Genomic DNA, 27994 nt, shown 5'->3' on the forward strand with positions numbered 1-27994 from the left:
AATCTGCAACCTCCTCCTGGCTTGTATTCTCCTCCTCCAGAGCCCTTTCATCTTCGATGACTTTGGGTTTATTATCTTTCTAACTCTTCCACCTCTCCCATTAGTGATGGAGCTTTTGCTCAAGCACCACAGCACCATTTTTTTCTTTTGTGGAACTTATTAACAAAGATTGCTTCAACCAGGCTTGTTTTCCATTTCCCCTGTATATTTCTACCTATGTAAGTTGCTCCAAGATGCTTCATTTAATATATTGTAAGGATCAGCTATGGTATATTTTAGTGAAATGAAAATGAGGCAAAAATTTTGTACACAAATGCCACATACAATTTACAGTGCAGTTTTAGTTTAATACTTCAGAAACTTGACTGGGATTCAATAAAAGTGATAAACCACAACAAAATAGTGTCATGTTTCTTAAATTTCATTTCTAAATATTGCATATGACAACTTAAACACTGATCTGGTATCATTATTTACTAAAACTTTTTTTCCATCTATTTAATATAGATGGAGAGGCATTATACCCGTTGGCCGACGTATACCAAGAACGAGATTCATTGCTTTCAAAGTCCCTTTGAAAGGAGTAAGCACATTCTTGGGGGTTATTTTATATGCATTTTCGATATGGATCAACTTGAATTTGTAAATTCCTACACACAAATAAAACTATTCCAGCCTGTTTAACCCTGAGTGTTGGAGATTTGTGAGAGGTATGAATGGTGAAAATATAACCTAACAGCTGGACAACTTGTTGGGGGAAAAATGCTTAAACTGTTTTAAACTTTGGTTGCTTCCTTTGTCTTATGATAAATCTCACACTGCGCATTGAAGAAAATCTGAAGTAGCAAAGAAATTTGTGCTTTCATTACCCTGCCCAAGTTAGAAAGCATTGTGCGAAAGACTAATGCACTAAACCTACAGAAAGCTAAACATTATATTCCAATGACAGCCTAACTAGTGATTTATGAGGTTACTGCTAACTCCTTGTTTTGTATTCTATCCCTTATTTTATGAAAACAGATTTTCTAGTATTTTTAAAAATAGCTTTTTCTGCTGGCCCTCCCACTTTCATTTGTGCATTTGAATTTACATTATTTTTTTCTGCCAAATTACATAGTTTTGCACTTATGCATTGAATGTCCTCTTAACTCTCCCTTCATTCCTTCAACCTGCATAAAAAGATTTGTTTTATTTCATTTTTTTCTATCTTTAGCTATCATTTTCTGTCCGTAAAATACTTCTCTATTTCACTTTGCTAAATGCCAATCATTCTTAACAATCTTAGTGGTTTAATCTTTCATTTCCCCTCAATTTTCTCTACACTTTTTATTTCCATTGGTGCTAATAGCCCTAAATCTGTTGTCACTAGAAGTTTTGATTTTATTTGAGAAATGCCAGCAGTTCTACAAAACACACTTGAAGGAAGGATGTACTCAAGCTAGAGAGGGTGTAGAAAAGATTCACAAGAACATTGCCTGGATTGGAGGAGTTGAGTTGTATGGGAGAGATTGGATAGATCGGGTCTGTTTTCCCTGCAATAAAGGAGACTGAGAGGTGGCATGATAGAGAGGTATAAAAAATTCTGAAAGGCATGGATAGGGTAGATAGCCAGTGTGTCTCCCTGATGGGGGTGTCTAAAACTAGAGGGCATGGGTTTAAGTTGAGAGGAGGATTAAAGGAGATCTGAGGGGTAAATTTTTCATATAAAGAGTAGTTGGTATCCAGAATGAGTTGCTAGAGGAGGTGATGGAGGCAGGAACAGTAACAACATTTAAGAGGCATCTGGGCAGGTACTTGACTGAGCAAGGCATAGTGGGATATGGAATTAATGCAGGCAAATAGGATTAGTGTAGATTGGCATGATGGTCAGCCTAGATGCAGTGGGTCAAAGGGCCTTTTTCTATGCTGTATAATTCTGACTGATTCTAAACGAGCTTTTCTCTGTGATCAACAATGAATGTGGGATACCCATGTAAGCGTATGTGAACATGAAAGTTCCATACTTGAAGTGCTTGCGTTGATTTCCCAACCATACTTCACTCCCAGACTTTTAACCAAATCCATTAGTGGAGTACACACAGTTCTTAAAGCTTGATAGTGGTGAATTTGTTTTGTAATCTATTCCTGGTTGGACATGACTAGGTTCAGCAATTCCATCCATTTCAATGGAGGGAAATAGCTGCAAAGGAGAGGCATGTATTTGGTTATTTGTATTTTCAAATTAATTGAGTTAAATGTGTTTTATTGTGTCTTTCAATTATTTTAAACAGAAACATCCACATTATTTAGCAGCTAGTTAACTGGCTGTCATAGTACTTATGCTGGTGAAGCTTGTTTAAGCTATGTCATGTGATGTTACTTATGACTGAAGTCCCTGTGTTACCAGCCAAGTTGTAGCAAGGTTCTATAAGGAAGTTGTTGCCAAAAGATCTAAATCAGATAACTATGAACCTGATGGGTAGATACGTGGGCAAGCCTGGGCTGCTCACAGCTGCCATAAATTCTTGATCAATGAAATTTTTTCATTTGCACGGCATCCTTATTTATTGAAGATTTTGTTTAGTCATTTCCACTTTTATCTGCCAGTCTTGCTTCTCTTAACAACTTATTTATCTGAATTAGTTCCCTGGTTGATTTCCTTTCCAGTCAAGTATCTTTTTTTTTAAACTTCCTTTGCTTTTAACTTTCTAACCACTGAAACCTTATCCTGCTTTCTTGGAAGTTCCTTAATTTATCAACTCGTCTTGCTACAGTTAAACCATAGAACCATACAGCACAAAACAGGCCCTTCGGCCCACCATGTTGTGCCGTCCATCAGACCACCCTCACACTACCTAACCCCTTCCTCCCGCATATCCCTCTATCTCACGTTCCTCCATATGCCTATCCAACAAGCTCTTGAACCTGTTCAATGTATCTGCCTCCACCACCACCCCAGGCAGTGCATTCCATGCACCAACCACTCTCTGGGTGAAAAACCTCCCTCTGACATCTCCCCTGAACCTCCCACCCATAACCTTAAAGCCATGACCTCTCGTCTTGAGCATTGGTGCCCTGGGAAGGAGGCGCTGACTGTCTACTCTATCTATTCCTCTCAATATTTTATATACCTCTATCATGTCTCCTCTCATCCTCCTCCTTTCCAGTGAATAAAGCCCTAGCACCTTAAGCCTCTCCTCATATTCAATACCCTCCAATCCAGGCAGCATCCTGGTAAATCTCCTCTGCACCCTTTCCAACGCCTCCACATCCTTCCTATAATGAGGCGACCAGAACTGAACACAGTACTCTAAATGTGGCCTAACTAGAGTTTTGTAAAGCTGCATCATAACCTCGCGGCTCTTAAACTCAATCCCGCGACTTATGAAAGCCAACATCCCATTGGCCTTCTTAACTGCTCTTTCCACCTGTGAGGCAACTTTCAACGAACTGTGAATATGAACCCCCAGATCCCTCTGCTCCTCCACACTGCCAAGTACCTTGCCGTTTACCCTGTACTCTGCCCTGGAGTTTGTCCTTCCAAAGTGTACCACCTCACACTTCTCCGGATTGAACTCCATCTGCCACTTGTCAGCCCAGCTCTACATCCTATCAATATCCCTCTGTAAGCTCCGACAGCCCTCCACACTATCCACAACACCGCCTATCTTGGTGTCGTCCGCAAACTTACTAACCCAGCCCTCCACCCCCTCATCTAAGTCATCTATAAATATCACAAAAAGTAGAGGTCCCAGAACCGATCCCTGTGGGACACCACTAGTCACTGCCTTCCAATCCGAGGGCACTCCTTCCACCACAACCCTCTGCTTTCTACATGCAAGCCAATTCCTAATCCACACAGCCAAGCTTCCTTGGATCCCTTGGCGTCTGACCTTCTGAAGAAGCCTACCATGAGGAACCTTATCAAACGCCTTACTAAAATCCATGTAAACCACATCCACCACACTGCCCTCATCAATCTTTCTGGTCACCTCCTCAAAGAACTCTATCAGGCTTGTGAGGCAAGATCTTCCCTTCACAAAGCCATGCTGGCTGTCCCTAATCAGTCCATGATTCTCTAGGTGTTCATAAATCCTATCCCTTAGAATCCTTTCTAACAGCTTACCCACCACAGACATGAGACTTACCGGTCTATAATTCCCTGGCCTATCCCTATTACCTTTTTTGAACAAGGGGACCACATTCGCAATCCTCCAATCCTCCGGCACCACCCCCGTGGACAACGAGGACTCAAAGATCCTTACCAGTGGTTCAGCAATCTCCTCCCTAGCCTCTCGAAGCAGCCTGGGGAAAATCCCGTCAGGCCCCGGAGATTTATCTGTCTTAATATTATTTAACAACTTCAACACATCCTCTCTCTTGATATCAACAACCTCGAGAACATTACCCCTACCAGCACTCCCTTCCGCATCATCAAGACCCCTCTCCCTGGTGAATACCGAAGAGAAGTACTCATTCAGAACTTCTCCCACTTCCACCGCCTCCAGGCAAATTCTCCCACCTTTGTCCTTAATCGGACCTACCTTCACCCTAGCCATCCTCCTACCCTTCACGTACTTGAAAAAGGCCTTGGGATTTTCCTTAACCCTACTAGCCAAAGCCTTTTCATGTCCCCTTCTAGCTCTCCTCAGCCCTTTCTTAAGTTCCTTTCTCGCTACCCTATATTCCTCACGGGCCCTGTCTGAACCTTGCTGCTTATACCTCACGTATGTTACCTTCTTCTCCCTAACAAGTCATTCCACCTCTCTCGTCACCCACGGTTCCTTCACCCTGCCATTCCTTCTCTGCCTCACCGGGACATATTTATCCCTAACATCCTGCATAAGATCCCTGAATATCGACCACATCCCCATGGTACATTTTCCTTCAAAAAGGACATCCCAATTTACACTCCCAAGTTCTCTCCTTATAGCCTCGTAGTTAGCCCTTCCCCAATTGAAAAACCTCTTGTCCTCTCTGCACCTGTCCCTGTCCATGACAATTTTAAAGGTTATGGAGCAATGGTCACTGTCCCCCAAATGCTCACCCACCAATAGATCCTTCGCCTGTCCCAGTTCATTTCCTAAAACTAGATCTAACATGGCATTCCCTCTAGTCGGCCCGTCAACATACTGCGTCAGGAATCCCTCCTGGACACATTTAACAAATTCTGTCCCATCTAAACCTTTGGCACTAAGCAGGTTCCAGTCTATATTTGGGAAGTTGAAATCTCCCATTATAACAACCCTGTTATTTCTGCTTCTCTCCAAACACTGCCTGCCAATCTGCTCCTCTATATCTCTACTGCTACCGGGGGGCCTATAGAATACTCCTAGTAGAGTAACTGCTCCTTTCTTGTTCCTTAACTCCACCCATACGGACTCTAGAGATGATCCTTCTACAACATCCATCTTTTCCACAGCCGTAACAGTGTCCCTGACCAGTATCGCCACCCCTCCACCTCTTCTCCCCCCTTCCCTATCCCTCTTAAAACACCGAAAACCAGGAATATTCAATACCCACTCCTCTCCTGACGTCAGCCACGTCTCAGTAATAGCCACGATATCAGAGTCCCCCATACTTATCCAAGCCCTCAATTCATCCCCCTTATTCCTGACACTTCTTGCATTTAAGTAAACACACTTCAGTCCATCTACCTTACTACTTTTACAGCCTGTATTCTGCTTCTCCTTCCCCAAAGCCTCTCTACCTGTTTGATCTAACTTTTCCCCATTCCCTTCTTCCTCTGACCTACTCCTCCGGTTCCCTTCCCCCTCACAAACTAGTTTAAACCCTCCTGTACCACCTTAGCAAATCTCGCCGCAAGGATATTGGCCCCCTTCTGGTTCGGGTGTAACCCGTCCTCTCTGTACAGGTCCCACCTTCCCGAGAAGAGATCCCAATGATCCAGAAATCTAAAACCCTCCCTCCTGCACCAACTTCTCAGCCACACATTTATCTGCCACCTCCTTCTATTCCTACCTTCACTATCACGTGGCACTGGCAGCAATCCCGAGATTGCTACCCTTGAGGTCCTGTTCCTCAATTTTCTGCCTAGCTCCCTGAACTCACTCTTCAGGACCTCATCCCCCTTCCTACCTATGTCATTGGTGCCAATATGGACCACAACTTCTGGCTGCTCTCCCTCCCACTCAAGAATTCTGTGGACCCGATCAGTGACATCCCAGACCCTGGCACCTGGGAGGCAACATACCATCCGGGATTCATGCTCACTGCCACAGAACCTCCTGTCTGTTTCCCTGACTATCGAGTCCCCTATCACTACCGCATGTCTCTTTCCCACCCTTCCCTTCTGAGCAGCAGTACCAGCCCCAGTTCCTAGAACTAAATTTAGGACTGTTTCATCTTTCCTTGTAGGACATAAGTGTCTTTCTCTCCCTAATACACAAAAACTAAAGTAAATATGTTTATATTTTTCTCTTTACAGGCAATAAGTCAAAGGCTTACAGCTAATCAGAAGTTTTCTCCAAAAGATCTTATAGCAAAAATCAAAGAGCAAAATGAAGAACTTGGGTTAATAATTGACTTAACATACACAACTCGCTATTATACTGAAAAGGTATAAATAATCTCCAATTTAACTTTAATTTTGGCTTTCATTGGAATTGAATGGTCAACCTGTGTATCCACATATGCTTTACCTTTTTTAGGATTTGCCAAAAAGCGTCCAGTATCAAAAGCTGTATACAGTTGGGCATGAGGTACCAGATGATGCTACCATTCTTCAGTTTAAACGAAGAGTCAGAAAATTTTTATGGGAAAATGCTGACAATGGTAAGTATTAAGCTATTCTTGTTAACCATGGTTATTTAGCTGATATGGTAATTTATACTCTGAGGAAGGTGGTGTGGATTGGGGTAGTGTTCAATCAGTTTATTTTATTTAGTTTCTGAGATTCTTATAGAATTCATTTGGTGGATTGGATTATTTCTTTTCTCAGAAAGCAAACCTATTGTACCTTTTTTTAAATAGATAGTTTTCTGAGACTGAATCTGTGTAGAGTCATAGAGTCTTACAGCATGGAAACAAGCCCTTCAGCCCAACTTGTTCATGCCAACTGTGTTGCCCAGCGAGCTAATCCCATCTGCCCACGTTTGGCCCTTAGCCCTCCAAACCTCTCCTATCCATGTACTTACCTGGATGGTTTTTAAATGTTGCTAATGTGCCTGCCTCAACCACTAGTTCTGGCAACTCATTCCAAATGCACACCACCCTTTGCAAAAAGAAGCAACCCTGATGTCCCTTTTAAATCTCTTGCCTCTGTTCTTAAACCTATTTTAAACCTCTTGTTGTTAGCACCTCCTCCCTGGGAAAAAGACTGCTTTCACCCTGTCAATGCCCCTCATGATCTTGTATACCTCTATCAGGTCGCCCCTCAATCTTCTGCATGCAAGGGAATAAAGTCCTAGTCTATGCAACCTTGTAACTCAGGCCCCCAAGTCCAGGCAACATCCTGGTAAATGGCTGGGTACTCGTGAGGAGCAACCTGTTAGTCACCCCCTTATGCATTTGTGGGATATTAATAGACTGTGGATGAGAAATATGTTGAGAATAATGATTGGAGAGCAATGGGTCATTGAATAATATTAGCACATTTGTCACAAACCAGCAACAAAAGAAACACACTGAGCATGATTCAGTGTTAAAAACTATTTTATTAATCACTACTTATGATAATACGTAAAATAAAAGTTAAAATGTTAGTATGTTAGAATTCAGGAATGTTAAACCTCGAACGTTAAACCCCAAACCTAAACTCTTCGTGTGTGTGTGTGTGACAACGTCCAAAACTCCCAGTTCCGGAATGGTTCTTAAAGTTCAGTTCCGCAAGCCATAAGGTGAAACATGAGCAAGGGCTTCTTCAACAACCACCGTTGTCTGAAGATAAGATGTAGATGTAGAAAAACAGAGAGAGTACATACGAAATCCAAATGTTCCACGATGGAACCCAAACGACACTCCAGTGTTTACTCGGTAGTGACTTCCTCACCCCGAAAAGCATCCGAACCGTGGTCGTCCACACACAAATACCTGTTTCCTTCTACAGGTCAGCAACAAAGTGAACTCCACCGGATTACTTCCAACTTCCATACATGGATTTCAGTGGCAAACACAGTTATTGTTTCTCATCCATCGATAGAGAAAACAAGCAGGCTGGTGTCTCTCTCCCTTCTCTCTCTCTCTCCTTCTCTCTTCTTCAACAACGTCATTACGTCCTTTATCTTCTATTGACGTAAGCACGCCCCACACACACATACACACACACTCTCTATCTTAAAGGGACTTTCACTGAGTCCGTAACACCTCCCACCTAAAAAAAAATTTTCCCAAGAAAATTTTAACCGCGCATAGTTAGTAATGTTAATAATTATCATGCTTCACAACTACAGACTATCAGATTAGTACAGATACATGTTTCCCATTTAACATCGGGAAAGACAATCAGCAATCACATTATCTTTGCCTTTAATGTGAGTTATCATGAAATCAAACTCTTGCAAAATCTAACAGTTCCATCAGGTTTAGGTACAATAACACAGGGCGTCTCTCTCCCTTCTCTCTCTCTCTCCTTCTTCTCTCTTCTTCAACAACGTCATTACGTCCTTTATCTTCTATTGACGTAAGCACGCCCCACACACACATACACACACACTCTCTATCTTAAAGGGACTTTCACTGAGTCCGTAACACATTGGAAAGTTAGTTCTAGTGCATCAACATTAATTTGTGCTGGAACATTCTGATTACTGCTGCCCCTCCTGATTACAATCTACCCCTTGCCTGGTACTTCCTCAATTGGAGTAATATTTCATCACAAGTTTAACATCACATGCAGATTTCCTAGCATCCAGCATCTGGGCACCAAAAGCAATAGATGAAATACAATGGAAACTGAGGGAGAATTATAACTCGCGAGGTACTGCAGTAGGTTGATTACTTTTATGCAGTGAGTTTTAAACTATTCACTAACTACGTGAAACATTTTGTTCACATTAATCTTGCTGCAAGTTTACTTTCCCACAATGGAGATTTTGTGAATCATCAGGTGGAAACGTAAATATCTGTTTAACCAGTCCAACCAAATTTTAGGTATCTGAGCTGATTCATGCAAAGACACAGTTCCTGTGACAGTGCAAGCATGGAAAGAATCATCTGAGAATTCATTATTCACATGTTTCATGAGATTCTGTTGTACATGTGAAGATAAACTAATCATTACGAAAATCATATTTCAGTCCCTGCAGAAGTCCTCAGCATGACTGCGTATTGTATGATCTGTGTGTATATTTGATTCTGTCACCAGATTCCTATGGAATGCCCACTGTAATGGCTTCCAATGCAGGCAGCCCCCAGGCTATGACAGAGTTCCATTCCTGAGAATTGTGCATAAGTTGGAAATGAACAAAAACAGTGTGTGGGAGAGGATCACAGAAACTGCTGTGGCAGGAAGGGTGGCCGCCAGCCAGATCACTGACTCAATGAGCAAGTCTGCTCAGTTCTCCCAGCTTTGCTCAGCGCATCTCAGCTCCTGATTGCCATGACTCAGGGGGTGGGGTGGGGTGAAAATGCAGGTGGAAAAGCCATGTTCTCACCTGGTAGGAGATGCCTGCAGCATCTGGAAAATCTATCCCCATCCATCCCACCAGTCTCCCAAACACTCATCCGTGGTTAACTATATGGTGGGTGTTCATAACCTGGGGAGGACCTGTCTGTCTCTGATACTAGAGTAGTAATTTGTGGAAGTCCACTTCCAGTTCCTGCACTTTCCCTTCTATTTTGCATTCTTATCAAAGGGAGGAAGGCTAGATCACTGCTAGATCTGATGGATGGAGTACATTTGTTGAGGGTGACTAAGTGAAAAACATTGAATTGCATTTAAAATTAAAGTGATAATGTACATTTGGTTAAACTGGCATGTGAGCAAGAAGCTAAGAGAAGAATAAACGGACTTACAAAGTCAATGTTGCGAAGTGTAATGTGATGAAGTAACCCTCAAAATGCAAAATAGAATTGAGATTTTACAGTACTACGCACGACAAAATATAAGTGTGTGTGTGAGTGAGAAACTCTATTTGCCTTTCCTGATCTATTTAGGGCATTAAAGGGCTGCCTGTACAGAATCCAAAGTTCTATCACAGCACTGCTCCTGTTGACTTTTTGAGCTGCTCCTTTTTGTGGCAGCAGTTTCCTTCCTATCGCTGGGGAAGAATGGTTCCTCACTTTTTAATTTGGCATCATGCTCAGCACAGACATTGTGGGCCGAATGGCCTGTTCCTGTGCTGTACTGTTCTATATTCTACTTTCTTCTTCATACAGTAATAAAGTGGGGCATATGATTTGACTTTTCTGAATTAATTCCTGCCATTCAATGTCCTCTTCTAACAATCAACTCTTCCGAATTCCTTCTCTGTATTGATTTGTTTAAATAATGAAGTTAATCTTGCATCTTACAAATCTTCATAGATTTCACAAAGCCACTTTCATGCAAGTAATGCCAAAACTGGAACTAAATTGAAATAGGTTTCACATTGATATGCTAGTAGATATTGCTAAACTTCCAGGTTTCCCATTCGAGAATTGACCTCCTGCACCCATAATGTCCTGTGTTGAAATCAGGTCTATTATTTTCTCAGATGTATAATTTATTTTTTAGTTTCCAGTTATAAAGATGTACACATTGTGCTAAAAATATTAGAAAGCTGTGGACTTCAACTGTATTGGTAAAGATAGTTATCAGTCTTAATAGTTTCAGGAACATTGTCCCATTGAACTGTTAATAATAGCTTGTTCAAATAGCGTAACTAAAGATATTATAAATAAGTTAGTTATAGTAAAGCTCAGTTAATTTGGCATGCCCTGGACTTGGGTGTTGCCAGACTGGCCGATTTGGATGTTATTCCAATTAATACTCCAACAGACTTTTATTTTTAGAAGTTTAAAAGGAGTTTGGGAAACATGGTCCCTGTGAGTTATGAGGGAGTACGAGAAACAGCCATATAAATTTCAAGGCAGCGTGGAACTGGGGTCCTAAGTGAGTTTCAAGGGAATCAAGGCTCCAGGGTGATAGTGAGAGTGTAGGAAATGGCACTTGGTGAGCCAAGTGCCAAACCATCAGGATTTCTGAATAATCAGGTAGCAGATTTTTTGGAGCTTTGCAGTACTTGAAAAATACAAAGCCATTTCTGTTAGTCATTGTGTGGCAGAGTAGTATTGGCGAGAAATCATGTTTAATTTCTGAGCGCTGTCAATTCTTAAGCTGGTGTGGAGTAGTAGCAAGGCAGTTGCCCTTGCTGTGTTCATGACGTTTGCTGGGGAAAATGGGGAAGTTTTGATCATCTATATAGATCCATACTACAGAGTATTGTGTATGCTGACAACAAGGAGTCTCGTGTGCCTTTTTCCTGTTTGTGTCTAGCCCATCATCTCATGGTGAAACAGTTTGTTGCCTATTGTCTACAGTCATGTATGAATGGCCATTTGGGCGAATTGCATGGAGCAATTATGAACACATATCGCAACAGGATCTGTTTTTGCAATAGGAGAAAATAGTTGATGACAAAAATCACAAGTCAAGATGAAAATGACATGTTATATCCCTAGATTGAAGTTAATAGAGACCCGGCTTTCAAATGTATAAGTTGAAAAATAAACATTTTGACTACTGTCTTATGACCCCTGCAAGCACTGTAGAATGTGACGGTACCTTTGCCTTAAATTATTTTGTATTTTTTTGCACTTCACTAAAGTTTCAATCTATTTCATTTTATCTTTAGATAAAATCATTGGAGTTCACTGTACAGGTGGGATTAATAGAACTGGATACCTTATCTGCAGGTAAATATTGTTTAAATTATTTCACTAAGTCTTTAATTTTCCTGAGATTCTCTTTCATGAGGAACTTACTACAAATATTGGATTGTCATTGTTGTGTTTGCCTATATTGAAGTGCCTACTTGATAATTATTCAGTATGAATGAAATATGTTAATTACTTCTATCTGTACAAAGTAATTAGGCTAAAATGTAGGTCTGCTCTTTTAAATCAAGTTATAATAATACAGTGAGGAGTGAGGTCACACAATCATTGAATAATACTGCACATAATGGAGCTATTTTGGCCCATTGCATCTGCACAGGCTCTTTGAAAATCCATCTCATTGGTCCCATTTCCTGCAATTTCTCTAAAGCCTGCATGTGTGTTTACCCCTTCAATTTCTTGTCCAATTCTCCTTTTATAACTTGAATCTGCTTACATAACCCTTCAAGGCACCATGTTCCAGAACTAAGCAACTTACTGCATTTTATTAAGATCTCCCATCTTTTTGCTACTTTTGCCATTTACCTTAAATCTGTATTTTATTATTAACTTGAGGGGGAGCAGATCTCTGATTTTCTGCAAACATTGAAAATACTGCACATGTAAGGAACTTGCAGGAATCTGCAGTAAATACTTTAAAATAGTTTTTAGGTGGTGCCCAGGCTGTTAAATAAAATTTTTATTGAAACATGCAGCTAAAAATAAACTACTTTGCATTAATATGTTTTGTTTACAAATCAGATACCTAATTGATGTAGAAGAAGTGGACCCTGAGACAACAATTGAACGTATGTGTCTTATTTATCTGGAGGACCTTCATTTCCCTTTTAAAAGTGGACCATTCTTAATTACCATTTTTCCATGCTTTTTAAATTTAAAGTTTTCAATGCTGCTCGGGGTCACAAAATGGATGGAGCTGTATATCTGGCTGACCTTCGATGTGGACCAATGAGAAGGTGACTTCTTTTTTCAAAAAATTGCTTTATTATGAAATTATAAAAGCAGTTTAGCATATTATTTGATTGTTATGTCGGCTGATGTGGTGAAACGAGTACCTGAGCTAGTCACGTCAAGAAATTTCAAATTCAGTTCACAGTCAGTTGTGCCACAGGAAATATATTTGGATTTAATATCCTCTCGAAAGGAGGGATATAACTGACTAAATACTTTCCAGTAATTCCTACCAAAGTGCGGCTCTTGGGATTAGAAATTAGAATTTGGTTCACAAATATGCTCGACATTTTCTAAGCATTCCTACCACTAATGATCACTTGATATGTTACCAAATGGCAGTGACTGGCTCTGGAACACATCTCAGTAATGCAGCAGAATCTTATTTTTACAAGTAGCATTGCATTTATTTAGTTTTGTTTTTGAAGAACTTCACAAGTATAGGGAAAACACTAGGCAGCATAACTGAAATTTGGTTGAAAGCAACTAGGTATCTAAAGACTGGGGTACCAATGACAAACTGGAGAGAGGAGAGGCTATGTGAATGATTAGAGTCAGAGGAGTAGATTTTCCAGTTTGAGACATTTTAGAATCTCTAGAATAAAGAATGGTTAGAGTTTCAGCCTATATGTTTGTACTCCAGTCCCTGGTGTGGAAACTAAACCTACTGCTTGCTATTTGTACTAGAATGCTTCTAACTTATTTGCATTTCACAGCAGTATTAGTGTTGTTCAGTCCAACCTTTCTGGATGGTCTACTCCCTATACAGGTCATTGCTTCTGGTGTTGGTATTGCAAAACTTTATGGAGTGCGTTGTAGCAGGGCACTTAAGGAAATTACCATTTATTGCTTTACTAAATACACAGAATTATTATCAGCTGCACAATGACTCCTTGGTTCCACATTTGCATCTGCTGAGTCCCACTCAATCTTTTTCAGACTCCACGTGGACCATCTATAATTAGATTGAAAGGCTAACCCACAGAGGATAATTCCTTGCCAGCTCCATTCTATAGCTTTGTCACCTAATTTTTAACCATTTTTGCCTTGGAATAGTTCTGGCTGATTCAGATGTAGTTAGTAATACAGTGAAGGACAAAAGCTGTTTCTTCATGAAAACCAAATGAGTAATAGAAAGACAACAGTGAATCATGTAGTAAACTAAATACATTCTGTACAATTCAAACTACCAGAATTACCATTTCATATTTGCGTAAAATTTGTTTTATTTGACTTCTTTTGTTTTACAGTAATTTGGGAATTGATGTGTTTGATGCAGAGCCGGAGCCAGAGCCAGAGCCAGAACCAGAACGATTGGAACCTTACCCATCATACTCTTTAAGACCACATGGCCCTAGGCCTATGCTTGATGATTTTCCAGAGTAAGGAACCAACTTATTTTTCCATATGGTTTACTGAACTAGTACAGATGCAGATGAAATACTTCAATATATTATTGGTATTATAATTGGAGAATCATCACAAACTTGAGATGCAGGGCCATTTAGTCCATTGTCTTGGTGCCGGTTGAAAAAGAGCTATCCAGGTTAATCTTTCCTTCCGACATTAGCTCTGTATCGTTGTAGGCTACTGCCTATCCAAGTATTGATTTAAATATACTACGCTTTTTGCCTCTACCATCCTTTCAGGCAATGAGTTCCAAACTCTTTGCTACCCTCCAAGTGAAACTTTTTTTCTTCTCTCCTTGATCCTATTACCATTTACTTTAACCATATGAACCCTCTGCTAAGGAAAATAGATCCTTCCTATTTACTGTATCTAGGTTCCTTATAATTTTATGCACTTCAATTAATTCTCCCCTCAGCCAAAGGAAACAACCACAATCTGTCCAATCTTTTCTTGTAATTAAAAGGTTGCATCCCTGCCAGCATCCTTATTAATCTCCTCTGCACCTTGTATCTTTCCTGTATTCCAATGGCCAGAAGAGTGTGCAGTAACTGAACCTTAATAATGTCGCATGCAGCTCTGGCAGACCCTCCCTGCTTTTGTATTCTGTGCTTTGTATAATAACAGAAAGCATTTTGTTTGCATTTCTAACCATCATATTGACCTTTTAAGCATCCTAGATACCTTTTCCACACACCTTGCTATCCTCCCATTGCATATTTCCTTACCTTGTTACATATCTGCAAATTACCTTGCACTTCTCTGAATTAAATTTCATATGCCATTCTACCTCCCAACTGACCCACCCTTCTGTAGTCACAAGCCATGATCCCCCTCACTGTCAACCACACATAAAAATTTTGCATAACTATATTAAAGCTGAATGATGATCACTTGGTATACTTTTTAAACAAGGAGAAGTTCTATAAAGCTTAAATATCTATTGCAATAAATGAGACAATAATTTTTACATGCATTTAAAAACAGGAGGGAGATTAGGGAGAGGGTAGGACCACTCAAGGATAAAGAAGGGAATTTATGCTTGGAGTCAGAGGATGTCAGCAAAGTACTAAACAGGTATTCACTGAGGAGAAGGACAAGGAGGATAGTGAGATTGGTGTGGGATATTCTAATATGCTAGTGCATTTTGACATCAAGAAGGAGATGGTGTTGGGTCTCTTGAAGAGCATTAAGCTGGATAAATCCCCAGGGCCTGATGGGATCTGTTCCAAATTATTGAGAGAGGCAAGAGAGGAGATTGCTGGGGTTTTGACAAAGATCTTTGTATCCTCTCTAGCCACAGGCAAGGTCCTGGAGGACTGGAGAGTAGCCAATGTTGTTCCTTTGTTTAAAACAGGAAATAGGGATAATCCAGGAAATTATAGGCTGGTGAGACTCTCATCAGTGGTAGGTAAACTATTGCAGAGGATTTTTAGGGATAAGATTTATTCACATTTGAAAGAACATTGGCTAATCAGCATGGCTTTGTGCAGAGCGGGTCACATCTTACCAAGTTGATTGAATTTTTTGAGGAGGTGACCAAGGTGATTGATGAGGGTAGGATAGTGGATGTTGTCTACATGGATTTTAATAAGGCATTTAATAGGGTCCCTCATAGTAGATTAAGATACATGAGATCCATGGTGACTTGATAGTTTGGATTCAGAGTTGGCTTGCCCATAGAAGACAAGGTACTGGTGGAAGGGTGTTATTCTGGCTGGAGGTCTGTGACAAGTGGTGTACCACAGGGATCGGTGCTGGGACCTCTGTAATTTGTGATGTATATGATGTGGACAAAAATGTAAGTTAGTAAGTTTGCAGATGACACAAGAATTGATGGAGTTGTAAACAGTGAAGAAGGTCATCAAAGGATACAGCAGGATATAGATCAGTTACAGTTATGGGTGGAGAAACAGCACATAGTTTAATCAGGGTAAGTGTGAGGTGTTGCACTTTGGGAGGTCAAATGTAAGAGGAAAGTATACAGTTAATGGCAGGACCCTTAACAGTATTGATGTACAGGGGGATCTTGGGGCCCAAGTCCATACCTCTCTGAAAGTGGCAACGCTAGCAGAGAAAGTAGTAAAGAAGGCATGTGGCATAATTGCCTTCATCACTAGGGGCACAGAGTATGAGTCAGGAAGTCATGATACAGTTGTGTAAAACCTTACTTAGGCTGCACTTGGGGAATTGTGTGCATTTTGGGTGCCCCAGTTCAGGAAAGATGTGAAGGCTTTAGAGAGGGTGGAGAAGAGGTTTACCAGGATGCTGCCTGGATTAGAGGGTATTAGCTGTAAGGAGGGTTGGACAAACTTGGATTGTTTTCTCTGTAGCGATGGAGGCTGAAGGGAGACCTGATAGAGTTTATAAGATTATGAGAGGCATAGATAGGGTAGACAGCCAGAATTCTTTTTCCCCAGGGTAGAAATGTCAGATACTAAAGGGCATAGTTTTAAGGTGAGAGGGGGAAAGTTTAAAGGGGATATGCAGGGCAAGTTTTTATACAGAGAGTATATACAGTGGAACACACTGCCAGGGGTGGTAGTGGAAGCAGATACGATAGTGGTGTTCAAAAGGCTTTTAGATAGGCGCATGAATATGCAGGGAATGTAGGGATATGGATCATCTGCAGGCGGAAAGGATTAGTTTAATTTGACATCATGCTCAGCACAGATGTTGTGGGCCAAAGGGCCTGTTCCTGTGCTGCACTGTTCTATGTTCTATGCAATGAGAGGAATGGTGAAACTTTGGAACCTTGGACTGTATGTCCATAATAGGCATACAGAATATTTTCCTTTATTAGCCAATGATCAGAATATAAGAGCAGGGAGGTTACACTAGGTTGTAAATAAGGCTAGGCCGCAGCTTAAGTACTGCATATGTTTCTGGGCTTTGCATGACAGGGAAGATGTGATTTTGCTGGAGAAGGTGTTGTGGAGGTTTACAAGGATTTTGTTGGGACTCGAAATGTTTGACTTTTGAAGCAAAATGGAACAGGCTGGGGTTGTATTCTTTGAATAGAGAGGCTGAGAAAGAAATAATTGAGGTGTTTAAAACTGAGGAGCATAGATCGAGAAAATAAGAAGGACCAGTTTCCCTTGCAGTGAAGTCAGAAAACGTGGAGCATAATCGGTAGAAGGATTAGGAGAGAGATGAGGAAAAAAAACTTTCTACCCATGGGGCAATGGAGGCCTAGAACTTGCTGCCTAAAAGAGAGCATCATTAAGCTTAAAATACGTTAGTGTTTACTTGAAGAGCCTTGACCTGGAGGGCTATGGATCTGGTGTTGAAAAGTGAGATTAGATTGGTTATCTACTTTTTAACGCACAAATATATTGGGCTAAATGGCCTCCTTTTGCATATAGAGCTAAATAGCTTTATATGCAAAAGGCTTGTTGGAAAAAAAATAAAAGTTTATTCCTGTGGTCCTGCACCAAACATCTACTTTACATGTAATTGTATAGTATGGAAGTTTTGTATGTTTTAGCTGAGTGTATTGTGTACTAGATTTGTTTGCAAGGTCTCACCAAAGCCTTCTCAATTTTAACAAATGAATGTTTCAAACTTGACTATTTACTCACTATGACTTTGACTTTGTTAGCAATTCTTCTAAATTCAAAACAAATTGTATTTGAATCTTTGTCCTGTCACGAACCAGCAACAAAAGAAACACACTGAGCATGATTCAGTGTTAAAAACTATTTTATTAATCACTACTTATGATAATACGTAAAATAAAAGTAAAAATGTTAGTATGTTAGAATTCAAAAATGTTAAACTTTGAACGTTAACCCCAAAACTAAACTCTTCGTGTGTGTGTGTGTGGCAAAGTCCAAAACTCCCAGTTCCGGAATGGTTCTTAAAGTTCAGTTCCGCAAGCCATAAGTTGAAACATGAGCAAGGGCTTCTTCAACAACCACTGTTGTCTGAAGATAAGACGTAGACATAGAGAAACATAGAGAGAGTAAATACGAAATCCAAATGTTCCACGATGGAACCCAAGCGACACTCCAGTGTTTACTCGGTAGTGACTTCCTCACCCCGAAAAGCATCCGAATCGTGGTCGTCCACACACAAGTACCTGTTTCCTTCTACAGGTCAGCAACAAAAAGTGAACTCCATGGATTTCAGTGGCAAACACAGTTATTGTTTCTCATCCATCGATAGAGAAAACAAGCAGGCTGGTGTCTCTCTCCCTTCTCTCTCTCTCTATCTCCTTCTAACTTCTTCAACAACGTCATTACGTCCTTTATCTTCTATTGACGTAAGCACGCCCCACACACACATACACACACACTCTCTATCTTAAAGGGACTTTCACTGAGTCCGTAACAGTCCCAACCTCTCTTGTGGATTATTTTCTATTACACATCTCTGAAGATTAGTTTTCTAAAATGACATTTGATGCATTTGGTGGGTTTGATACTTGTATAATATAAATAATGCTGTGTTTCTCATCTCTCTGTCACCTCCATCCAAAAATAGGCCTGATTCAAGACATGGACCATCGTATGGAGCATTGCCTCTTTCTGCTAGAGACTTTGACGTTCCCCCATATAATAGATGGCACGACAGGTAAATTACTATTTTTAATATTCTTTAAAGTGCAATGTTTGCAGTGATTTAAACTTGTCACTCACTATAGGCCTCGAATTACCTTCCAGAAAGATTCATTCTGGCAAAGCTCTGCATGTCAAAAGAGTCTTCTACATCATAAAAGCTATAGCACAAACAGACCAAAATGTGTCCTGTCCGGAATGAGTTTAAAAAAAGAATGGTCAAATCATCTACGTCACATTCCCAGGTTTATCCAGAACTGAGACTGTTTTAAAAATTCAAAAACATAATACCTATATTCAAAAATACTTAAATCAGAAAAAGCTTGAAAACACCTAAATATGATTTTACAAGCCAGTTGTATTTTGAAAGCCATTATCGAAGATTTGCTTATTTATAAACCAATAACTTGTCTAAAAGTTTTTAAATGACTAGACTCCAATCTGAGGTTCTCCTAGCCAGTTCCTTTTATTCAAATCAGGATCCTTCTGTCTAGGTCAGATTTTTAAGGCAAATGTGACATGTTTGTAGGGCATGTTTCTTCTCGAAGTCCAGCGTTGAAGTATAGTCTGCTTAATGTTGTTGAATTTTTGGCAGCACTTTTGCATTTACCCTGCTTTTTACTAACTTGCAGAAGTGCCAAAGTTTCTCAGATATGCAAGGAAATTGTGGCAAATGTAGACAGGTTTGCTGTCATCAACCTGAAAAATTGGGTCTGGAGAGTTTTGTTGAACAGCACAACCTTGACTTTTGTTCAATGATTTGATTTTTTTGGGGTACTAGATTGTATTTTCCATGGACCAATTTCTAGTTCAACCATCCATGTTACATCTTTCAATGTATACACGAGCAAATATTAAGTAACAGCTACATTAATTTTCATTAATGTTAAAAATTACTTGTGTATGTATTTTTTTGAACAGATCGATTTTATTGACACTGTGTCTGACATACCTCTTTTATCTTAACATCTGAATTTTCTTGAAACTAACTGATCCTCAAATGCTTATTACTGCTGCTTCAGGTTTTAGGTTCTGCAGATAAATGCTTGTAGTCTATGTAATTGTCCTTTGACTAGAACTGATACTTGCACATAATGTTAGTTTAGTTTCTGTTATTTGGATCTTGTAGCAAAACCTAGGCCTGATACTGAAAAGCCTTTAATAGAGATTTGGGGGGAGGGGGTGGGCAGGATGGAGAAGAAGAGGAGGAAATTGTTTTCCCAAATGGTCACAAAATTAATGTAATATTTCCTTGGATGTCTTTCTGTATTGGACAAATCTTGATTATGTACTTGAATTACTTTAAAGGAATGAGGTAAATAATGAGATTTTTTTTCTTACCCATTTATCGGTTCTGCACAGTATTGATAGCTAGCTAGTGGTTCCGTGGAGAAATGCTGGCTAGTTGTAGCACGTTTCTGACTATTGTGTCTGTGCATTGCAATGCGGACATCAGGAATGTACTGGAGGTCAGATGCTAGCATATGGTAATCGGGAACATTAAAAGTCAATCAGGGAAGTCTGGAGGTGGAGCCTTGGTCTGCTAACTGAGGCTTTGTTGCCACTCATGAACTGCTTTGCATTGCAGGATTACCACTGCAGCAAAGCAGTTAAGTTTGACTCAAGTGGCTAACAATGTATTAAGTCACAGCAATAGCACAGGGGTAAGCAAGATGAGCAGTCTGAATCAAATATGACCTGGCCTAGTTTGTTTTTGTTTGTTCATTCCTGTCAAGTCTTTTTCTTCCTACCAATCATTCTGTGGAAGTGCAGCTCTGCATCTAGCTCCAATCTCAAATGTGTAATGCTTGATCACTGCTTTATTACTGCTATTTGAGCTGAACCAAATAATGTCTTGCTTCTAATATTGCTGTTCCAATTTCCAGCATTTTATTCAGGTAGATCACTGAGATCATGGGGTGGATTTCCTGCTAAACCAATCTGCAAAGATATGCCAGCTTCTGCAAATCCATAAGATGCTGTCCATATTCTTGCATACATTGCCCCATTCACCCATCACTCTTGACTTGCATTGACTCCCCTCCTTCATGGGAACCTCCAGTCCAGAAAACCACTCTAGCACGGTCCCAAGTTAAGTCATTCAACCATAAATAACTATATTTTCAGCTACCATGGCTCTGAGCTTCAGAATTCCCTCCCTTAACTTTTGCACCACTCTTAAGATTTTCTCACAAAAACTACCTTCTTGGACCAAGCTTTTGGTTATTTCCCCAAAAATCTGCAGCCCGGTGTCATGTTTGGTTGGACAGAATTCCATGAAAGGCCTTACAATATTTAAAGTGCGTTTAAATACCAGTTGTTTTGTTATCAGATAGAGTTCTATGAAAGAATTGCACGTTTAAAGTGCAACATGGTGTGTGGTGTCAGTTCAGGTCATTAACCCAGGCCAGGGCAGACCCAACCCCCCCCCCCCACCCCCCCAAAGACCTTACAGGATATTTTGTCTGATTAACAGTGGATCGGATACCAATTAAATTTCTCCATCGGGAATCCATCAGTGTCATTTATTGCATCCAGTGCTCCTGGTGCAGCCTCTATATTAGTGAGACTCAACTCAGATTGGAGGATTGCTTCATTGAGCACCTTCGCTCCATCCGCCGTAACAGCTAGGATCTCCTGGTGGCCAGCCATTTTAATCCCACTTCCCATTCCCACACTGACATCTCTATCCATGGCCTCCTCTACTGCCAAGTTGAGGCTAGACGCAGAGTAGAGGAACAGCACCTCATATTCTGCCTTGGTAGTCTCCAACCTGACGGCATGAACATCGATTTGTCTAACTTCCGGTATTCAGCCCCCCCCACCAGTTTTCCCTTATCCCACCAGCCCCATCACCCCTTCTCTTTCCCCTCCCCACCCTTTCGATCTGCCCATCCACCTCCTTGAAACCTTTCTGGAATTATGACTATACAACACTACACACTTTCTTTTGATCCACTAATTAGCACAACAGCCCTTAAAGGATTCTGCTAGGTTAGTGAGAAAGGATCTCCATTTTCTAAAGTGCTGCTTGAACAGTTTCTAGCTTTAAAGATAGAAATTTTCTTTTAATCATCTGTCAATTTACTTTAGGTACACATGATCTATGTTTGCCACATACTGAGGATATTGCTAGATCAATTATTCAGTATTGTTTCACTGAGTTTTAAGTTTAGGCAAGGAAATAAGATTGGATTAATTAAATGTACTGGATTTGTAAGGAAGAAATTATGGCCAGTATAATGATACATACAAAATCTTTTTGTTTAGACCTCGACCTCTTCCTCCTCCTCTTCCTCCACCACCACCTTCACTTCTTTACGGTGAACACAGACCTCTTCCCCGTTTTGATGACTATGGTCCAGAGGAATACATTGGACGTTCAAGGTAATTAACTATTTCCATGTCAAAAAGTAATGATAGATACTCAAAATTACACAAAAATGAATTGTTGTCAATAGATCAAGGCTTTGGTTCTGAATTCCCAATCTCCCAGAACTGTTACATGTTGAGAGAATGTCTAAAACATTTTCTGAACTTGCCTGTATATTATTGACAGATGTATGTTGTTAGTCATGGAGGGCTGTGTATATCTGTACAAAATGTATAAACATACAAGTGTACAACCTTTTGCATCAATTTGCTTGGGACTGATAAAGCTCAAGTGAGAATTGGAAGAAAACAGACCCATTCATTAAATGAAAGTACTTCAGTTTTGGGGGCTTATCCTAATTCATTTAATTTAATGAATACTAAAAAGATGTATTCTCACAAGCAAATTTGACTGACATGTGTTCTTTTAAATTTAGGTTTAACCATTTCAATGAGCACAGAGCGATACGTAGTCTGGAAGAAAATTCACGTCTACATAGTAGATATGCTCCGTATTCTACAAGACTGCCAGTGCCTCAAGATCGCTACAGGGAGGATTTTGAAAGAAAACCTTATTCCATAACAGGCAGAAGAGAATTAGAACCACAGAGTTCTGCCCCAAACACTATTTTTACACGTGATTATAATCATGGTCAGCCGCCAGAACGTGGTCCTAGTCTGAGTAAATTAGGTGGTGGATTCTATGACAATTTTGATAGTTTCCGTGACTATGAGTGGAACTAAATAACCACTATCTTTAATGTATATTCATTTGTTTTTACTTTTGGGGTGGTAAGCAAGCGCTTGTATTTTTCATTAGAAGTTTACTTTTTCCAAAATTTTTAATACTGAGGGACCACAAATCTCTCCCCTTCCCCACTCCAGGCCTTTTAATATTTCTGTTGACTTGGCACCATATACTTAAAGAATGCTGCTAGCTTTAGCAGTCTGTAATATGATGCAAACAGAAATAGTTGGTCAATTTCTTTCTATATAAATATGAAAATATGCATATTGTCTTGGTTCAAAGTTTTTTTTAAGATGAATTTCTGAGCACAACAGATTGTAGATAACTTTTTAAAATGAAGTTGGAGACCTTAAATGTATCCTAAAAGTGTGAATTGCACAGGTTGCCTCACATATAATTTACCACCAGAAATGTTTTTTTTAATGTTCTGCACATGTTTAAAAATGCGAAACGCATCACAAAATCAGTTTTTTAAAATCTTGGTCACTTCTTGATCCAAATAAGCTAACTTCTATGATGGAACATGCCGACTAAGTTGTGCAATTCAGTGAGGCTGCCCAGGTTGTACCTGCTGAGTTCACAGAACCATATTCAGTCAAGTGGTACTAAAAATAAATGTTTTGTGTTTTAAAATAAACGTGTTGAGATGTTTCTTTTTTTACTCTTCTACGAAATGTCAATTTTACAGAAGTTTTTTTGCAATTATTTAGCAGCATGTCATATTAACTTGCACATGGAATTCAGCTGGCATGCAGATTCATCAAACCTTTTACATGTTTATCATAGTTTTTGAGCATATTTGGGGTTTGACTACTGACATTTTCTTAACATGTCCAATGGAAGAGCTGAGAATACGATGTGGGTATGTACAAAAATGAGAACAGTGAAGCAAAAATAATCAAAATTGTGGCTCAGTGAGGCAACCATAGAGTTTAAAGTCTTTAAGTCATGGAAGGAGGACAGACTAAAGATATTCTACCAGAGATTAGATATTTGTGGTAGGTGAGGTGGATCAGCAACTTTGATTCTGGGCAGGAAAAAAATTGAGACTGAATGTCTACTTTGTATTTTTAGTTTTACACATGGTTATATTAATATGATTTTAATGGAATTTGTAACATTACAGCTTTGCACAAAAATGATTTGTTGGGATAATGTTGAATAAAGTTCAGCAAAGTTGCTTTTATAGGCTTAAGATGTAAAACATTGAAAGTTTTTAATATTTGACTGCTGAGAAAGAAGCAACACGTATCAATTGGAGTAATATCAAATCAGGGAGATGTATTAGCTGGTATATTGCAAAGGAAGATAATGATCCTGTAAAGAGAAGCAATTAATATTACATGGCAGTGATATTATTGTTCTGAAACATTAATTTGTTTTTCTGTCTCTCCAGAACTAGCATTTCCAGGACTTTCTACGTTTAAGATTTCCTGCATTTGCACTGTTTTGCCTTTGGATTCATGATGTTCCTATTGCATTCAATTGACAAAACTGGCAGAGATACAGAAACTAGCTGAGAATTGAGGAATCCAAATGCAGAAGTCAAGAAATCAAATGTACTTAGAAAAATTAAATTTTGAAATTTGAATAAGTGCAATGGTCTGGATAAGTTTTGTAAAAGAAAACTTAATACTTTGTCTGTATACAAAGGTCCTTAAGAACTGACTTAGATCAAGAAAACTATGAATAATTTCAAAATTGGCAAAACAAAGGAATTGAGATCATTTAGAAATAATGGAATCAATTTGTTCAACTTTTGCTGCCTAATGGATGGGAAGTTAATATCAGTAATCAGTCAATACTTCAAACTGATTTTGTGAATTTTGGTAAGACATTTGATGCTGAGTTTGGAGCCATGTGTTAGACGTATAGGGTAACGTTAACCTATTTTTCATTCACTCTCCCCTCACCAGCTTGATTTCCTTATCCTCCTGCCCCACTCTGCCTCTTCTCCCTCTATCCTTCCCCTCAATTCCCCAGTTGGTACTGCTGAACTTACCCTTGGATCTGTGGCTATTATGCAGTAGTTCTAAAACTCCACTCCTGTTGTGTCTGAGAATTCAATCAATTTGTTACAAAATCTTTTACAGTAACAAACACATTATTAGGGCAGGCAGTATTCAACTCTGGAAAACTATTTAATATATTGAAGTCCTGCAAATTGGACACTCAGAATCAATAGATGTAGTTGGTACTAATGCTTCACACCTGCTCTGGGGGGTGTCATCACCTGAGGCCTGTAGCTTTTATTTTATGCCTATAAAGATATTAAAAGATGCAAAAAGGGGTAAATTTAATTATTGTTTGGTGTTTTTTTTAAACTATTACTTTGGGTGGTTGATAAATGACATCTTTGATACACCTTTTTTTGATGGTTTTTCCTGACTACTCATTGAAATTTGTTTCTATTAAATTCCGATGTAGTTTCTCTTTGCAATTTTCTTCCTGGTTTCCTCTTGATTACAATTTGCTGAAGTTTATAGTTGGTTGGTGTTTGACTTTGTTGACTAGCAAAAGGGAAAGTTTGACAGAAAGTAAATTAAACTTGCAGTAGGCAAGTACCATACGAGTTTGGTTAGGTACATAATCGTACATGTGTACTCTTCAGATCTAGTAAGATTAGAGGCCAAGATATTATGGGATGCAATCTAATCCATCAAAAAAAAATGCTTTTGTTCTTGCCTTTAATTTGCCCTTAAATCGTGTATGCTCTTTCCTCAGAGCAGGGGAAATTGACCTGAAGTGTCAACTCTCTCTCAACAAATACCACCCAGCCTACGAGCATTTCCAGCATCTTGTTTAGAGGTATCAGCAAATCTTTTAAAATCAAACTGTTCTCTTGATGTTAATTTTATAAATTTCTCACTACCGTCATTATGAAGATTGATCACAAAAATTCGGCATGTTACTGAACAAGGTTGCCACTGGAGGTGCTGCAATGCCGCTACCGTCACGAAGATGTAAATGTATTAAAACGGCTATGTAAATATGGAAGTTTAAACTGGGGATCAGGAAGTACACAGAAAATAAAACTTGCATTTGGAAAGTACATCCAGATGCAAATGTTATTTTCTGCACATCACCACTGAGGTTTTGCACTGGAAGTCGTGACTAAATATAGTCCAAGTGAAGCGGCGACGGAGAATAACTCGATCAGAAAATGCAGACTTCAATCAAGTCTTAATATTTCTACCGAAATTGCTCACAGCGGATGCTTCCGCTAATTTTATCAGTGGTTGAAATGTCTTTTTTTTTGGCGGTACGTTCCATCATTGAGAACAATTTCTCAACCACACCGTCTAATGAAGTCGGTGTCCCCTTTGGCCCAGCGCTGTGTGGATAAGGCCCAAGCAGGTACTTGTTCCTCCTCTGCCAGTAACCGCACCGACTCCCGCTGCAGGAAGCGCCTCTCCACCCGCATCGACAGGCTGCTTTCTCAAAGACCCCGACTGGGATTGGCCGTCGGAAGCCACTGCAGCCAATCAGACGGGGGGATACATGGGGATGACAATAAATGCAAGATGGCTCCTCATATAAATCCACGCGCTGAGAGCGGCTTCCCTGTTCGCAAAAAACTCGTTTTTCTTCACATTTTTACGCGATCCGATTCTCGACCGTGTCCTGAGGGCTAGTCGGTAGTTGCATGTTATCGAGCAATCAATCAGAGGTCACAGGGCAGTCGGTGCTGTGCGGGATTTAAGCGTTTTGATCTTCTGCGTCGAGGAGATGAATTAAAGCCCTTCTGCCGGCTGAAGTTGACTGCGCTGCGGCCTCCCGGCTTTGCTGCTGGGACGAGCCCTGCCTGGGCCGCCGGTTGCTGACAAATGCTGGAATAAAGCTGCGAATATTGTGCAAAAGCGAGACGGCGACTTATTTTGTGCTGCAGATCCTTAATGGCGGTTTCGAGGTTGGTGTTTTTCAGTCCCTCCACTAAAATAAAACGAGAAGAGTATGGAAGGGAAGGCCTCTTTGATCCGATCCAAGCCAAAGGGGATAGTTGGAGCGCCATGGCGTCCGCTTTTCGATAGTAAATTATAAATCTGGCATTAAACTGAGCTAGAGCTAGCGAATGACTCTGAAACTTTTTTGTATGTCCGTTCTTAGTGTGGTTGTAAATACTAACGTTGTGTATTAAGGCCTATCCCAGAAATAATGACAAACGATGGTTGGGCCAGCGAGGTCAAAGTTAGTCTTCTGGACGGGGTAAATGTCTTGGGGTGGTTTTTAAATTGCTGATTATATGTAGAAATTCTTGTTTGTTAGATAGCCACACTAGATTAATCTGGGTGCAGGTTTTCATTCACTCGTACTCAATCACCAATAGCCTTCTATTATTCACATACAGTTTACAGTGCATTCCAAAAGTTACATTCATAACCTAATATTATGGCTTCTAATGAAGGATCTTGTAACATATTATTTTCTAAATTTAAAATACAATTATCCTGTGAACAGTCCGGGAATATATTTGGTCTATCTTACTTCAAACTCTAAGAATGCCTCTAAAATGTGGTCTTTGAAGGATTTCCAAGTAACTCTGACACAGCGAATAACCTTATTACTTCCCCGTCTACGTGAGTAGAATGAGCCACAGCCCTCAAAGTAAGAAATAAAATAACAATGCTGGAAGCAATCAGCAGATCAAGTGGCATCTAGGGAAGCTGATCTTTCATCAGAACTCGAGGTGTGATGACCATGTGTTTGATCATGACATCCTCTGAATTCTGCTCTTTTTGGCTGTCTTGCAGCTCGCTATTGGTTGGATAGGTTGAGCTGCTAAAATTCTGTAGTCTCTATCAATATTTTTTAACACCGCAGTCATGTGTCACAAATTTTTCCTTTGTTCATTATCTTAAATGTTATGTATATGTTTACATAAATGGTATGAAACTTAATTTGGTACATCATTTCCATTTCCTCTCTCCTATCCTATAGATTGGATTTAAGTGTTAGAGTGCAAACTATAGGTGAAAATTGAAAACAATAGTAATCTCAACATACATCCTTGTTGTTTATCTCTTCCCTGTACTCCATACACACTAATCATTTAAAAAAAACTTGGACTTATGGTCATGGACTTGAAACCTTACTGTTATTTTTTCAGAAGATGCTGCCTGATCTATAAGAGTATTTCTGC

General features: G+C 39.8%; 2 protein-coding genes across 3 annotated transcripts in view; both read left to right on the forward strand.

Moving 5' to 3' along the window:
• Window positions 1-23491, forward strand: part of LOC127576748 (RNA/RNP complex-1-interacting phosphatase-like) — a 46858-nt gene extending 23367 nt beyond the window's left edge. The window contains exons 3-12 of the mRNA XM_052027462.1: window positions 508-583; window positions 6428-6559; window positions 6651-6774; window positions 11775-11835; window positions 12559-12605; window positions 12698-12773; window positions 14019-14150; window positions 18661-18750; window positions 22005-22121; window positions 22544-23491. Coding sequence (XP_051883422.1) covers window positions 508-583; window positions 6428-6559; window positions 6651-6774; window positions 11775-11835; window positions 12559-12605; window positions 12698-12773; window positions 14019-14150; window positions 18661-18750; window positions 22005-22121; window positions 22544-22850 — 1162 coding nt within the window. The 3' untranslated portion in view covers window positions 22851-23491. The remainder of the gene's footprint in view (window positions 1-507; window positions 584-6427; window positions 6560-6650; window positions 6775-11774; window positions 11836-12558; window positions 12606-12697; window positions 12774-14018; window positions 14151-18660; window positions 18751-22004; window positions 22122-22543) is intronic.
• Window positions 23492-26379: 2888 nt separating this feature from the next.
• Window positions 26380-27994, forward strand: part of btaf1 (BTAF1 RNA polymerase II, B-TFIID transcription factor-associated) — an 85121-nt gene continuing 83506 nt past the window's right edge. For both annotated transcript variants that reach the window (XM_052027464.1, XM_052027465.1), the window contains exon 1: window positions 26380-26764. In XM_052027464.1, coding sequence (XP_051883424.1) covers window positions 26751-26764 — 14 coding nt within the window. In that variant the 5' untranslated portion in view covers window positions 26380-26750. The remainder of the gene's footprint in view (window positions 26765-27994) is intronic.

Source organism: Pristis pectinata, chromosome 12, assembly GCF_009764475.1.
Source record: "Pristis pectinata isolate sPriPec2 chromosome 12, sPriPec2.1.pri, whole genome shotgun sequence".
In the NCBI taxonomy this organism is placed as follows: Eukaryota; Metazoa; Chordata; class Chondrichthyes; order Rhinopristiformes; family Pristidae; genus Pristis; species Pristis pectinata.